Source organism: Mizuhopecten yessoensis, unplaced genomic scaffold, assembly GCF_002113885.1.
Source record: "Mizuhopecten yessoensis strain PY_sf001 unplaced genomic scaffold, ASM211388v2 scaffold11133, whole genome shotgun sequence".
Taxonomy (NCBI): Eukaryota; Metazoa; Mollusca; class Bivalvia; order Pectinida; family Pectinidae; genus Mizuhopecten; species Mizuhopecten yessoensis.
In genome coordinates, this window is record NW_018408896.1 from 419,896 (window position 1) to 436,572 (window position 16,677).

General features: G+C 37.1%; 2 protein-coding genes across 2 annotated transcripts in view; one reads left to right on the top strand and one right to left on the bottom strand.

The window, feature by feature from the left end:
• Positions 1–3,314, bottom strand: part of LOC110466435 (nuclear receptor-binding factor 2-like) — an 8,713-nt gene extending 5,399 nt beyond the window's left edge. The window contains exons 1-2 of the mRNA XM_021522921.1: positions 3,233–3,314; positions 1,664–1,748 (exon numbers count right to left, since the gene is read on the bottom strand). Of these exons, the coding sequence (XP_021378596.1) occupies positions 1,664–1,748; positions 3,233–3,253 (106 nt within the window). The 5' untranslated portion in view covers positions 3,254–3,314. The remainder of the gene's footprint in view (positions 1–1,663; positions 1,749–3,232) is intronic.
• Positions 3,315–3,349: 35 nt separating this feature from the next.
• LOC110466459 (vesicle transport protein SEC20-like) lies at positions 3,350–14,393 on the top strand. Its single transcript, XM_021522960.1, has 6 exons — positions 3,350–3,453; positions 5,692–5,784; positions 6,219–6,310; positions 6,756–6,857; positions 9,925–10,046; positions 14,142–14,393. The coding sequence occupies exons 1-6, from the start codon at positions 3,373–3,375 to the stop codon at positions 14,327–14,329; spliced, it is 678 nt and encodes a 225-aa protein (XP_021378635.1). The 5' UTR covers positions 3,350–3,372; the 3' UTR covers positions 14,330–14,393.
• Positions 14,394–16,677: the final 2,284 nt, after the last annotated feature.

Sequence of the window (16,677 nt, forward strand, 5' to 3'; positions counted from 1 at the left end):
GGGGGGGTCATACCAACCAATTATACAAAATTGAGTCCTGCTGACCCAAGGATGCTCCAGACTAAATTAGGAAAAAATCCCTAAATCCCTAGGGTAGAAGAAGGATTTAAAAGGTTTTACCTCTATTTCCCCTATTGGCCCCGCCTCTCTGCCTCCAGGGGGGTCAGACACACCGTTTAATCAAAATTGGTTCCCCTTCACCCAAGGGTGCTTCATACCAAATTTGGACAAAATCCTGTCATTCCTACAGAAGTAGAGGGATTTTGAAGAATTTGCTATGTTTCCCCTATTGGGCCCCTCCCTTCTGCCCCCAGGGGGGCCACACTAGCTGTTTATATGAAATTGAGTCCCTTTTGCCCAAGGATGCCCCAGACTAAATTAGGATAATATCCCTTAATCCCTATGGTAGAAGAAGGATTATAAAGGTGTTTACCTCTATTTCCCCTATTGGGCCCCACCCCTCAGGACCCAGGGGGCCAGACCCACCCTTTATACAAAATTGGTCCTCTTTACCCAAGGATGCTGCACACCAAATATGGACCAAATTCTTTCATTCCTACAAAAGAAGAAGGATTTTAAAGAATAATTAGCTATGTTTCCCTTATTGGGCCCCGCCCCTCAGGCCCCTAGGGTGCCAGACCCACCGTTAATACAAAATTGTGTGTCCTTTGCCAAAGGATGCCCCAATCTAAATTAGGATAATATCCCTTAATCCCTATGGTAGAAGAAGGATTATAAAGGTTTTTACCTCTATTTCCCCTATTGGGCCCCACCCCTCAGGACCCAGGGGGCCAGACCCACCCTTTATACAAAATTGGTCCTCTTTACCCAAGGATGCTGCACACCAAATATGGACCAAATTCTTTCATTCCTACAAAAGAAGAAGGATTTTAAAGAATACTTAGCTATGTTTCCCTTATTGGGCCCCGCCCCTCAGGCCCCTAGGGTGCCAGACCCACTGTTTATACAAAATTGTGTGTCCTTTGCCAAAGGATGCTCCAGACTAATTTAGGATAGAATCCCTTAATCCCTATGGTAGAAGAAGGATTATAAAGGTTTTACCCCTATTTCCCGTATTTGGCCCTGCTCCTTCGGCCCCAGGGGGCCCCCACCCACTGTTTATACAAAATTGAGTCCCCTTGGCCTAAATATGCTTGAGACTAAATTAGAATGAAATCCCTTAATCATTACGGAAGAAGAAGGATTTTAAAGGTTTACCTCTATTTTCATTGTTTGGCCCCGCCCCTCTTTCCCCAGGGGGGACACACCCACCATTGATACAAAATTGTGTCCCCTTGGCCAAAGGATGCTCCAGACTAGCTTGAGATAGAATACCTTAATTCCTATGGTAGAAGAAGGATTTCAAAGGTTTTACCTCAATTTCCCCTATTCGGCCCTGCCCCACTACCCCCAAGGGGGCCACATCCACCGTTTATACAAAATTGAGTCTTCTTGGCCTAAGGATCCTATGCTCCAGACCAAATATAGTCAAAATATACTTGTCCGTTCAGGACTAGTAGCGTTTGAAAGAAAAAGTTGACGGAGGACGGGCGACAGACGCTGCGGTATGGCATATGCTCACCATGGTCCTGCAGACCAGGTGAGATGAAATTAATGCTAGGGATGAATAACACTAGTACTAGACAACATCAGTGTTGGATACCTGCAGCTCTCCTATGACAAAAGATGGCCTCCTCTGGTTTCCTTGACTTCAGCAACATGTCTGCTTTCCTTCCTTGTTGGTGTGCCTATTGTCATGGAAAATCAATGAGAAAATGATCGGAAAATGCAGATGTGAAAGCAACATTATATAAGTCTAAATTTCATCATATGTAAATTCAGCTGTTAGAAAAACAGAAACTGATAATTAAACTCATTCACCCCTAACATCACTTTTGAACCTTACCAAATCAATGACTTGAAAAGTCCACTTTAGATGTGTAGGGGTAAATGAGTTAACTTTAATTCATACAAGTGGGTACATCCTCTGACTTCAGACGATGCACGGGAACTCAAACAAATCTCCTCAAGCCAAGGTAAAATAATCTCAACTCTGACATGTTTAATCTAAAAAAGATATTTACAAACAATGAAAAAAAATTCAGATGAAGAAATACCATCCTGGACGTCTTATTGACTTCTTTTCTCCTTAAATACTTGTGTTTTTAAATTGAAGATTACTCTATAGAAAGCCTAGTAATTTTCACATACAGCAGAACTGTAGTGTTGAAAAAGAATTAAGGTAGGTAATTTTGATTTATGAGTCATTCTTGTATTGAATGCTTTTTCATACCAAATACAAGACTGTATTTGTTGTAACAATCAGAAATATTGAGTGACCAAATAAATACAATATTCGCAACCATTGTTCACCCGAAGTACTTAACTAATCTTTTCTAAATCAACAGCAGCAGAAAGCTGAGAAATTCATATGGTGTACGAGTTTGATTGTTATTTTTGTATAGATTACTAACTTGATACTCCATTTGATGAACAACATAAGTTGAGAATAGAATGGTGTTTTTTTTTACAAAATTAATGTCAATGGAATTCTTCATAACAGTAAATTTCCACATTCTCATTCAATGACCGAGTTTATCTTAACCTACTGTAACAGTAAAGAGAGTAGTGTGCTTAAATCGGGATCGAACATGCGATCCCAGACTTCCTAGGACGCTCTGGTAGATCTACCACTGATAAATATTCAAATTAAATACAATATATTATTTGACTGTAATTGTCCACTACAGCATGTAAGTATGTCAAACAAGTTGATGTGTTAAAAAATATTATCAAACGTATCGCAAACATCTCCATCATAGTCCAAAATAACTGACTAGGCATATCCCTTTTGTTGTTGTTTTTCTTTAAAATATATCAATAAAATGTGACAGTCATTTACTTCTGACAAAAACCATCACTAACTATAAATCAAAATTGCTTATGATTCTTTCTACATGACAGCTGAAAAAACATACACACTAATCGTTCCGCGGGTGTAAGTCTAAATCATTTTGAAGTACAAGTCTTTGTATTTTTCGGGGTGTTTTCAGGGCCGTACTGTATCGTGTATCGATACTTGACACTGACAGCTGTCACTGTCAGTCAATGATGCAACATGTAGATTACATTATAATCAAATATCCGCTGAACGTACTGTTTCGACATACTACCATGAAAGACATGGTATTAGACAATAGTAACATTGGTATGTGTGAGTTGAGATATTTACTGAGTTTAGGGATGAATCCATCGGTATCTTTTTCTTCACCGGAAAAACAATATCGGTGTCTAATGCTAAACATGGTCGTGAATTCCAGTTCCGGAACTTCACTTCCGGTTTCATTTTCATTTTGATGTGGCAAAAAAGACATGGCTGCAGAGGATATCCATGTGCGACTGTGTTTACAAGAAATTGTTCGGTTAGATCTTCAAATAAAAGCACTCATCCAGGTAATTTAAGTTGATACAACATTGGCATGCACGGACTACATTGGGAAAATCATAAACAACTGAATGGCAGGAATATTGCATCTGGCATGGTATGATAATGTGAAAATATGCAGTGGTTTTTCTACTTTTCGACAGGGGTCTATGCCTTGAAATCGGACACATAAAGCATGATTTTGGGAATATAAAGTTCTTTTTGTAGTGATTTTAGGAAAATACAGAAGAAAAAATGTAAGAAAGCAGGGCTTTATTTATATTAGGCCCAAATTCATCTAAAACAATTGCAGATAGTAGAAATATAGGGTAAGGAAAATTATTTCATGTTTTCACATATTAACATACCAGATGGAGATTCCTGTGGCTTAATCAAACAAGCTTTTAAATGCAATATCAATTACATTTCATGCTATTGTGGCTGCAGCTAGCTGGTTTTAATTGTACATAGGATTAAGGTTGACTTCTAGCTTCGAGCTAGAGGGAATTTCCCTTTAGCTCAGTGGTAGAGCGTCCGACAAGGAACCTGGAGATTGAGGGTTCAATCCCCGGTCTTTCCTGTTACAAATGGTGTCCGTGGCCCTCTCTGTAGTGACAGGGAGGTAACGTTAGAACCTGGGTTGTGGTGTTCGAGGGCGAACACATTTAAAAAGGGGAGAGTAGTGTGGCAGGTTTTAATTGCAATAGGATGAAGATCGCCTTCTAGCTTTGAGCTAGAGGGAATTTCCCTTTAGCTCAGTGGTGGAGCGTCCGACTAGGAACCTGGAGATCGAGGGTTTGATGCCCGGTGGAAGCACACTATTCTCTTTCCTGTTACACTATTATAGCGAACTGGGACTCAAACCAGGGACCCTCCAAACTCTAGGCTGACGCTCTACCAATTTAGCTAACTGGTCGCATGAGATCGCCCAGTCCAGTTCCACTACATTCCGCCCTTCTTTGAAAAATTCTTCCCTATAGACACACCAGATCTTGTACCACCTCCTGTGGGTATATATATAAAAAAAAAATTGAGGGGCACCAAATGTAACAGGAGAAGAAAAATGAACAGCCAGACTGGAACTTAAACTCAGGTCCCTCCAAAATCTAGACAGACACTCTACTAATTGAGCTATCTATACCTTGTGGCCCAGCCCATGCAGTTCCATGACGATAGCTTGAATGACTTGACATTGATCTAATCTGGATTTTTCTTATTCAGTCATTTCTTTTGTTATTTGAGTAGATGAAAAATTCCTAAAGTCTTTGATAATTTGTATAAATTCAATAGATTTAAATTTAAATTGACATAAGATTATGGCCAGCTTCTAACTAGAGGGAATTTCCATTTAGCCCTGCCAGTAGAGCAGCTGAATGGTAAGCGGAGGGTCACTGATTTTATCCCAGTGAAGGCATACTTAACATACTCGTTCCTGTTACAAATGGTGTTGGGATGTGGCCCTCCCTGTTGTGACAGAGAGTAAGAACTATGTTGTTGTGGTGTTCGAAGGTGAACACATTTAAAAAAGGGGGAAATAGTGTAGGAGGTTTTAATTATGCATAGGATTATGGTCACCTTCTAGCTAAGCGCTAGAGGGAATTTCCCTTTTACTCTATCAGTAGACTTGTGGAAACTACATGGATTTAGTCAGAGATTAATCCCTGTTGTAAGCACACCACACTCTCTCTCTCCTCTTAGGTTGTTTTAATAGGAAGTTTATATGCACATAAAGAGTGAAGTCTGAACATTAAGTGTAACATATCTGCAATACTAGCAATATCCATGTGACATCCATCCCCCACCTGTGTTAAGGCTTTGTCCCAGAATTAGACAACATTTAATCAAGTACAATTCAAAGGCTTACAAGTTTCCCCAGCGTTAAAGTGAATTTATAACTTGTTCATGACATTAATGTGTTGTAGGACAACAGCATGTAATATGGCATACCCTGTTACCATGACAAAATGTGATGTAACACCCTATTCCCATGACAACATGTGATGAAACAGCTTATGACCATGACAACATTTGATGTAACACAAAAGTTGTAACCATGACAACATGTGTTGAAACACCTAATGACCATGACAACATTTGATGTAACACACAAGTTGTAACCATGACAATATGTGATGTCACATACCTAAGTCATTTGACAAATGGTGGCAGTATAACAAGGTTTTATTGTGCATAACTATTTTGCCAATTGGTTTATTTTGAAATCAATGTTTGGTTTGTGAGACCTGTTTATTGTGTCTGTCTTACAGGACATTAGGGAGTGTGCCGATACCAAAGAGGTGCTGGAAGACATCAATGTTGAGGCCAGAGGAAAAGTTAACAAGCTCAGGAAAAAGATTGAGGTCATATAATTTTGGTTTTAGTGTTCAAAATGAAATGAAATTCATTTAAATATATATATACATATTATTTTCATTGAGGTATATAGAGTTACTAGTGTTGATTGCATTGATTGCAATTTGAAGTAACCACCAACACCAGAATTAAGATTGTAACTAAAAACTTGTCTAATAAGTGTCCATAATAAAATGCTCCTGTTTAGCTGTTCCCATGTTTTGTAATAAATTTTATATTTCTCCTAAGTTCCTTTTTGTTTCCTTTTATAAATTGCCTCACAATACCTGAAAATTTCATTACTGTGCTTTTCTGAATAATAATGAAGGATCCAAGCCTTATTTGGCATTTTCTTTCACTCTTTACAAACACGCCAGTGTGGCACTTCAAAACACAGAATTGTAAACATGTAGTGTTGATAATTAATGTATCTTTTCTCCAGGAGTTAGAGACTCTAGGCTTTGAACAAGACAAAGAAGAAGACAGACAAATAATTCAAAAGGATGTTGAGAATCAGAAGCAAAGACTTGCCAGGTAGATATTGTTATAATGGTATAAAATAATAATATTAATGTTGTATAGTCAACAGGTATTTTACTATTGGAAAGATAAAAAGGGTTATGTTTACCTTTCCATTATTTCCATTCTAATCAAATTAACACGATAGTTTTGGGATCCCTAAAACAAAAATAATTTGAATGTAGCTTTTGAGAGACCAGCTAATAGCTGTTGGAAAGCTGACATAAGTTTTTAGTTGAAAAAAAATCCTGTGTCATGCTATTTACCGTATGTGGTTCATTGGATTACCTATAAGGCAACACATTTATTTACAGGTATTAAAAAAAATTGATGCCCCTGTTACAGCTTTTAGCTTTTACATAGATGAGTACTTAAGCTTATCAATAAGTTCAGATCATTACATATTTGCATTATATTAAGTTTCAAATAAAAGCCATATACACCTGTTTTTTCATTGCAGTACTGTGGGAAGCCTTAGAAAGACAAACGTGTCTGTACAGTTGAGAATAGACAAAAATGAAAAAGAAATGTTATTGACAGGAGGAACCACAGCCAGAAAACGGTGGGTACCATAAAAAACCCAGGTAAAATCAGGAAACAGTTAGTACAGTTAGGAAATGGTTAGTACAGTTAGGAAACGGTTAATACAGTTAGGAAACGGTTAGTACAGTCAGGAAACGGTTAGTACAGTTAGGAAACAGTTAGTACAGTCAGGAAACGGTTAATACAGTAAGGAAATGGTTATTAACAGTTAGTACAGTCAGGAAACAGTTAGTACAGTCAGGAAACAGTTAGTATAGTCAGGTAACGGTTAGTACAGTTAGGAAACAGTTAGTACAGTTAGGAAATGGTTATTAACAGTTAGTACAGTCAGGAAACAATTAGTATAGTCAGGAAATGGTTAGTACAGTCAGGTAACAGTTAGTACAGGTAGGAAATGGTTAGTACAGTCAGGAAACGGTTAGTACAGTTAGGAAACAGTTAGTACAGTCAGGAAACAGTTAATACAGTTAGGAAATGGTTATTAACAGTTAGTACAGTCAGGAAACAGTTAGTACAGTCAGGAAACAGTTAGTATAGTCAGGTAACGGTTAGTACAGTTAGGAAATGGTTATTAACAGTTAGTATAGTCAGGAAATGGTTAGTACAGTCAGGAAACAGTTAGTATAGTCAGGAAATGGTTAGTACAGTCAGGAAACAGTTAGTATAGTCAGGAAATGGTTAGTACAGTCAAGAAACGGTAAGTATTATCAGGAAATTGTTAGTATAGTCAGGAAACAGTAGGTACAGTCAAGAAATGGTTAGTATAGTCAGGAAATGGTTAGTACAGTCTGGAAACAGTTAATATATTCAGGAAATGGTTAGTACAGTCAGGTAACAGTTAGTACAGTCAGGAAACGGTTAGTATAGTCAGGAAATGGTTAGTACAGTCAGGTAACAGTTAGTACAATCGGGAAATGGTTAGTATAGTCAGGAAACGGTTAGTATAGTCAGGAAACGGTTAGTACAGTCAGGTAACAGTTAGTACAGGTAGGAAATGGTTAGTACAGCCAGGAAACGGTTAGTACAGTTAGGAAACAGTTAGTACAGTCAGGAAACGGTTAGTACAGTTAGGAAACAGTTAGTACAGTCAGGAAATGGTTAATACAGTTAGGAAATGGTTATTAACAGTTAGTACAGTCAGGAAACAGTTAGTACAGTCAGGAAACAGTTAGTATAGTCAGGTAACGGTTAGTACAGTTAGGAAATGGTTATTAACAGTTAGTATAGTCAGGAAATGGTTAGTACAGTCAGGAAACAGTTAGTATAGTCAGGAAATGGTTAGTACAGTCAGGAAACAGTTAGTATAGTCAGGAAATGGTTAGTACAGTCAGGAAACGGTAAGTATAGTCAGGAAATTGTTAGTATAGTCAGGAAACAGTAGGTACAGTCAAGAAATGGTTAGTATAGTCAGGAAATGGTTAGTACAGTCTGGAAACAGTTAGTATATTCAGGAAATGGTTAGTACAGTCAGGTAACAGTTAGTACAGTCAGGAAACGGTTAGTATAGTCAGGAAATGGTTAGTACAGTCAGGTAACAGTTAGTACAATCGGGAAATGGTTAGTATAGTCAGGAAACGGTTAGTATAGTCAGGAAACGGTTAGTACAGTCAGGTAACAGTTAGTACAGGTAGGAAATGGTTAGTACAGCCAGGAAATGGTTAGAACAGTCAGGAAACAGTTAGTACAGTCAGGAAACGGTTAGTACAGTCAGGTAACAGTTAGTACAGTTAGGAAACGGTAAGTATAGTCAGGTACCCGGTTAGAACAGTCAGGAAACAGTTAGTACAGTCAGGATACGGATAGTGCAGTTAGGAAAATTGTTAGTACAGGTAGGAAACGGTTAGTATAGTCAGGTAACGATTAGTACAGGTAGGAAAATTGTTAGTACAGGTAGGAAACGGTTAGTACAGTCAGGAAATGGTTAGTACAGTTAGGAAAATTGTTAGTACAGGTAGGAAACGGTTAGTATAGTCAGGTAACGATTAGTACAGTCAGGAAACGGTAAGTACAGTTAGGAAAATTGTTAGTACAGGTAGGTAAGTATAGTCAGGAAACGATAGGTACAGTAAAAAACATTATCTACTGCCAGAATATGTTCGGCTCCATTAAGAAACAATTGGTACATTCCAGAAATAGAAGGTACAGTATTAAAGAACTGTTAATATACTAGAAAAGGGTATAAATGGTAATAAAATTATTGATAGGTGGTTGAGATAAGGTCTTCAGGAAATGATGCCATAGTCAAGACAAGAAGGTACAGTTATCACCATGGCCACCAATAGTGTTACACATAGAAAACTGTACACAAAGTCAACACCAAGGTTGGGTGAGCAACACTGTTGTTTCGAAGGGGATGTAAAATTAGAAGTGAACAGTAGTAATATTGGATAAGGTCTTCAGGAGGGGGTACCATAGTCAAAAGTCAGTAGGTATCACCATGGCCGACAGTGTTATACATAGAAAACTGCACACACTGTCAACACCAAGGTTGGGTGAGCAACACTGTTGTAGTAATATTGGATAATAAGGTACTACGTACTGCATCAAGTATCTAATCATTGTATCTATGTATTTTTTTTTTTACCGTGCTTGTTTCGAAGGGGATGTAAAATTACAAGTGAATACTCTTTTACAAACATATATAATATTGGATTCTACATGAGTTTTCATTTCATATACAAATCATGAAGTGAGTTAGCAGTCTAATAACTGTTCATTTTAGAGAGCCTCTGGTGAACAAGAATTAATTATTGATGACAAGTTTCATTAATACCATATGAGATTGAATTGAATTTAAGCTCCTTTCTATTTAGAAATTATAAAACAAATCAAGAATTCTTGCAAATATTTTCAAAGAAAATCCCCCATTTTTTAGGTCATTCTTGAAGCCTCAGATGTCACCATTGTGGCTCTATATCTACTGTACCCTGGGTGACATCAGTATATAATCTGGAAGTCTATTAACATCACTTTGTTGATGACATCAATGTTACCCATATGACATGAGTTCATACGTAAAACTATGACAAGAGGTGTATTCTCTGAACTGGTAATCATGTGATCAAATATTTTTGAATTTTTTAAAGGACTGTGAATTCCAAGGAGATATTGGCCAAGCGAGGCAGTGATATCAACGAGAGTCTGATGAGCTTAAACAGGACAATGGCTGCTCAGGTCCACAAGAGTGAACTCACCAAGTCCACACTGAGTAAGTGTAAATCAGCTTAGTACAGCATAGTTTGTCTGAGTGATTATAGTCTCTTAAGCCAGTAAATTCAATCTCATTCTTCTGACAAGTCAGTATAGTATCTTTATACTCGGGCCTGATCAATTAGTTTCTTATACTCATAGAAAAAAAAAAAAACTATTTTAACACTCATTCTATTCTTATTAATTAGTCAACTTACTCCTCAACTATATTGTTATTAATTTAAAGTTAATTACACAATAAAAACATTCAGGAGAAATGAAAAATGGTCACTTAAAACAGATGGTCATTTGATACAGATGGTCACATGAGCAGATTATACTACAGTTGACTTACCCCCTGCTAGTATAGTTTGTTAAAAACGGTAATAGACTTACCCCTTGCTTGTATAGTTTGTTAATACCGGTAATTGACTTACCTCTTGCTTGTATAGTTTGTAAATACCGGTAATTGACTTAACCCTTGCTAGTATAGTTTGTAAATACCAGTAATTGACTTACCCCTTGCTTGTATAGTTTGTAAATACCGGTAATTGACTTACCCCTTGCTTGTATAGTTTGTAAATACCAGTAATTGACTTGCCCCTTGCTTGTATAGTTTGTAAATACCAGTAATAGACTTACCCCTTGCTAGTATAGTTTGTAAATAACGGTAATTGACGTAGCCCTTGCTTGTATAGTTTGTAAATACCGGTAATTGACTTAACCCTTGCTAGTATAGTTTGTAAATACCAGTAATTGACTTGCCCCTTGCTTGTATAGTTTGTAAATACCAGTAATAGACTTACCCCTTGCTAGTATAGTTTGTTAATACCGGTAATTGACTTACCTCTTGATTGTATAGTTTGTAAATACCGGTAATTGACTTAACCCTTGCTAGTATAGTTTGTAAATACCAGTAATTGACTTGCCCCTTGCTTGTATAGTTTGTAAATACCAGTAATAGACTTACCCCTTGCTAGTATAGTTTGTTAATACCGGTAATTGACTTACCTCTTGCTTGGATAGTTTGTAAATACCGGTAATTGACTTAACCCTTGCTAGTATAGTTTGTAAATACCAGTAATTGTCTTACCCCTTGCTTGTATAGTTTGTAAATACCAGTAATTGACTTACCCCTTGCTAGTATAGTTTGTAAATAATGGTAATAGACTTACCCCTTGCTTGTATAGTTTGTAAATACCAGTAATAGACTTACCCCTTGCTAGTATAGTTTGTTAATACCGGTAATTGACTTACCTCTTGCTTGGATAGTTTGTAAATACCGGTAATTGACTTAACCCTTGCTAGTATAGTTTGTAAATACCAGTAATTGTCTTACCCCTTGCTTGTATAGTTTGTAAATACCAGTAATAGACTTACCCCTTGCTAGTATAGTTTGTAAATACCGGCAATAGACTTACCCCTTGCTTGTATAGTTTGTAAATACTGGTAATAAACTTACCCCTTGCTTGTATAGTTTGTAAATACCGGTAATTGACTTAACCCTTGCTAGTATAGTTTGTAAATCCCAGTAATTGACTTACCCCTTGCTTGTATAGTTTGTAAATACCGGTAATTGACTTACCCCTTGCTAGTATAGTTTGTAAATACCGGCAATAGACTTACCCCTTGCTTGTATAGTTTGTAATTACCAGTAATTGACTTACCCCTTGCTTGTATAGTTTGTTAATACCGGTAATTGACTTACCTCTTGCTTGGATAGTTTGTAAATACCGGTAATTGACTTAACCCTTGCTAGTATAGTTTGTAAATCCCAGTAATTGACTTACCCCTTGCTTGTATAGTTTGTAAATACTGGTAATAAACTTACCCCTTGCTTGTATAGTTTGTAAATACCGGTAATTGACTTACCCCTTGCTTGTATAGTTTGTAAATACTGGTAATAAACTTACCCCTTGCTTGTATAGTTTGTAAATACCGGTAATTGACTTACCCCTTGCTTGTATAGTTTGTTAATACAGGTAATTGACTTACCTCTTGCTTGTATAGTTTGTAAATACCGGTAATTGACTTACCCCTTGCTTGTATAGTTTGTTAATACAGGTAATTGACTTACCTCTTGCTTGTATAGTTTGTAAATACCGGTAATTGACTTACCCCTTGCTTGTATAGTTTGTAAATACTGGTAATAAACTTACCCCTTGCTTGTATAGTTTGTAAATACCAGTAATTGACTTGCCCCTTGCTTGTATAGTTTGTAAATACCAGTAATAGACTTACCCCTTGCTAGTATAGTTTGTTAATACCGGTAATTGACTTACCTCTTGATTGTATAGTTTGTAAATACCGGTAATTGACTTACCCCTTGCTTGTATAGTTTGTAAATACCAGTAATTGACTTGCCCCTTGCTTGTATAGTTTGTAAATACCAGTAATAGACTTACCCCTTGCTAGTATAGTTTGTAAATACCGGTAATAGACTTACCCTCTGCTTGTATAGTTTGTAAATACCGGTAATAGACTTACCCCTTGCTTGTTAGTTTGTAAATACCGGTAATAGACTTACCCATTGCTTGTATAGTTTGTAAATACCGGTAATAGACTTACCCCTTGCTTGTATAGTTTGTTAATACCTGTAATTGACTTACCCCTTGCTAGTATAGTTTGTAAATAACGGTAATAGACTTACCCCTTGCTTGTATAGTTTGTAAATACTGGTAATAGACTTACCCCTTGCTAGTATAGTTTGTTAATACCGGTAATTGACTTACCCCTTGCTTGTATAGTTTGTAAATACCGGTAACTGACTTACCCCTTGCTTGTATAGTTTGTAAATACCAGTAATTGACTTACCCCTTGCTTGTATAGTTTGTAAATACTGGTAATAGACTTACCCCTAGCTTGTATAGTTTGTAAATACCGGTAATAGACTTACCCTCTGCTTGTATAGTTTGTAAATACCGGTAATAGACTTTCCCCTTGCTTGTATAGTTTGTAAGTACCGGTAATAGACTTACCCCTTGCTTGTATAGTTTGTAAATACCGGTAACTGACTTACCCCTTGCTTGTATAGTTTGTAAATACCAGTAATTGACTTACCCCTTGCTAGTATAGTTTGTAAATAACGGTAATTGACGTAGCCCTTGCTTGTATAGTTTGTAAATACCGGTAATAGACTTACCCCTTGCTTGTATAGTTTGTAAATACCGGTAATTGACTTACCCCTTGCTTGTATAGTTTGTAAATACTGGTAATAGACTTACCCCTTGCTAGTATAGTTTGTAAATACCGGTAATAGACTTACCCCTTGCTTGTATAGTTTGTAAATAACGGTAATAGACTTACCCCTTGCTAGTATAGTTTGTAAATACCGGTAATAGACTTTCCCCTTGCTAGTATAGTTTGTAAATACCAGTAGTTGACTTACCCGTTATCTGTAATTTGTTGGTAATTTATAGTTGCCTCACCATTAACCCTTGCCAGTATTGTTAGTGTTTGTGATAGTTGACTTACCATTATCCCTAAACAGTATTGTTCCTAATTAGCTGACTAACTCAACCACCATTATTAGTTTTTAATTGACTTTACCTCGAACATCTGTATTGTAAGTAGTCAAATTACTCTTAGCCAGTATTGTTTCTTTTTAGTTGACTAACTCTAATCACCATAATTATTAATGAATTGACTTAACCTACTAAACTTAATAAATAATGTTAGTAATTTGTCAAATTTCCCTCAGCCTGCACTGGATAAATCCATCCTTTTATATCAACAAGTCTTGGATTATAAACCTTGATAGATGCCAGAAAATTTCAGGTTTTATCTGATAGCCATGCATGTCAAACAAGTAAATAAAAAATAAAAAAAATAAAAATTGAAGTTGGGTATCCGTCCTCATGCTGTTATCTCAAAGGTCATTATCAGAAAAGCAATTGGTCAACTTTTTCACCTGAAACTAATCGAATAGCTAACCGCATGCCTTCGATTTAGTCCGGACATATTCCAGGGGTGCCAAACATACATTTTGTAAGTGTGAGCTGTAACCCGTGGAATTTCGAGGATTAGTTTATTGTAGAATTTGAGCAATATCCTAGCTTCACAATCACATCAGTTACATCGACTCACTAGCTCAGAGATGTATCTTGTATTTCAGTCCAGTCATCGTCCACACTACAGGGCACACACGAGGAGATGAAGGGTATGGGCGGACATTTGGTCAGCTCCCGCAAACTCATCACAAAATATGGACGGCGACAACTAACTGACAGACTGCTCATATTTCTGGCTGTCGTGTTCTTTTTTGCCACAGTATTATACATTGTGAAGAAAAGGATATGGTAGCAAATTGTGTAGATAATTTTTCTTCGTCAATTTTTTGTTAATTGTTGAAATAAAAATGTTATTTATATCAATTTGTTTAGTTTTCTGTACATGTATGATTGATCATATTAATACATTTTTATGACACAAAAATCTTTGCATAAATTTCTGAGATAAGATCATGGATGATGAGTATTTAGATGTATAGTAACAAGAAATATGAATATTTTATGGTAATTATGTGAATTGAAATTCTGGTGCATAATTGGTTTGAATCATAATTGTAAAAAGAGGTGTCTACAGAAATCATTGTGATCTACAATAACTAGAAAGTAGCAATATCTTAATGAAGTATTGAGCTAATATACATGTGCTTTCAGTCTTAGATATATACTGTCATAATTGGTTAGTATATAACCATTCATATTTAAGGCTTTCTGCCATCAAATGTAGAAATATATTTACATGCATTTGATTATTAGACTCTTTCATGCGCAGGAGTGTAGGATGGGGAAATTCCACCCAAAAACCCAAGGCTTGCTGGCTGAATCCCGAGAGTGGAATTTCCCTTTATACCGGTAGTATCCCATCCTTGGCATGAAAGAATCTTTTTCTCTCATTTCAATCATTAAAAATTAAGGATTCACAATTTCTGCATCTCAGCAACAGAGTTTCCCGATTCTGTGACATCACGTCATTGTTGTCCCATTGTGATGTCATGCTCATGAATTTGGGTGTAAGATATTTATCACAAATTTTTCTTACCCTCGATAGTTCTGTCATATATGCAAAACAAGAGGCCCAGAGGGCCTGTATCGCTCACCTGAATGTGTTTAAAATAATTGGTATAAAGTAAAGATATAGCACTCAATGGTAGGTGCTGTAAGTACATATGAAATTTCAGAAAGATCCATCCAGTACTTGAGATATACAAATGTAGCGAGAACAAACTTCAAACAGAGCCCCACCCTTATGCCCCTAGGGGGGTCTACCCACTATTTATACAAAATTAAGTCCCCTTGGCCCAAGGATGCTCCAGACTAAATAAGGATAAAATCCCTTAATCCTGATGGTCGAAGAAGGATTTTAAAGATTTTACCTCTATTTCTCCTATTTGGCCTCGCCCTTCTGCCCCCTGGGAGACCACACCCACTGCTTACACAAAATTCACCCAAGAATGCTTCAGACCAAATATGGATTAAATCCTTTCATTCCTACAGAATGAGAAGGATTTTAAAGAATTTGCTATGTTTCTCCTATTGTGCCCCGCCCCTCAGGCCCCTGGGGGGCCAGACCCACGGTTTATACAAAATTGGTTCTCCTTCACCCTTCACTCTTTTGAGAGGGTAGAAAGAAAATCATGATCTCGCTTCTTGTTATGCGAACTTTTTGAAACGGAATTGCTACTTTCTTACAGTCAAACGTGTAAGTCACTGACAGCTTCAAATGAAAATACAAAAAAGCCAAGCCAATCACTCTCTACCATATTGCTGTACGATAAGAATTTATTGAAATATCAATTTGGGCCCGGACAGTTTCGGCCAATGATACCGTGGCAAGTTCGGCCTGTGTAACACATAAAAATTTGCAAAATTGGCGGTAAAATCTGACACTGCATGCTTTATGAAGTCATAAGCTGATTCCAATGGGGGCCGAACTTACAGCCATCCAATCTTCTTACAGGATAGTTAAATAATGTTCAAAAACGGACGTGCTGCCATACTTCCTAGAAAGGACTTAATTTTGTTTTAAAGAGCCGAACTTGCCCTGATCTCCCTATTGTTATGTCGGTCTTAATCTCATTAGAGCTTGTGTTTTATTGTTATTCCTCGACTAGCCGACTTTAAATAAAGTTTATCTTATCTCATTCTGAAAGTTGTATTCTCAATCAGTAAATATCAGAGATCAACAAAAGCTACGCTCTTTTAAGGCTTTGCCTTTTCATATTAAATCTATATCTGATGATGCACATATAACTTTATGGATTGAGCAGCAGTTTTACATTTTTGGCTCACCTGGCATGAAGTCATTCTTCAACTTTTTAGGTCATCTGGTCTGAAGGACCGGTAAGCTTTTATGTCATGGTGCTGCGTCTGTCCGTCCGTCAACTTTTTCTTTAGAACACTAACTAGTTCTGAAAGCCCCAGTAGATTTTGAATGAATTCGGTCTGGATCATCCTTACGCAAAGGGCACTCACTTTTGTATAAATGGTGGGTGTGGCCACCCTGGGGGCAGAGGGGTGGGGGCCAAGATGAGAATTTATGGTTTAAGTCTTCAAAATCCTTCTTCCGCTGTACCATTGGAGGGATTTTATCCTTTGGCCTGGAGCATCCTTGGGCAACGTGGACTAGATTTTGTATAAACAGAG

Excerpts from the sequence above, each read along its gene's own strand:
- LOC110466459 (XM_021522960.1), top strand. The coding sequence starts at position 3,373 with ATGGCTGCAGAGGATATCCATGTGCGACTGTGTTTACAAGAAATTGTT. Across the intron at positions 3,454-5,691 it reads AAATAAAAGCACTCATCCAG|GACATTAGGGAGTGTGCCGA; the intron begins GTAATTTAAGTT and ends TCTGTCTTACAG. Across the intron at positions 5,785-6,218 it reads AGCTCAGGAAAAAGATTGAG|GAGTTAGAGACTCTAGGCTT; the intron begins GTCATATAATTT and ends TCTTTTCTCCAG.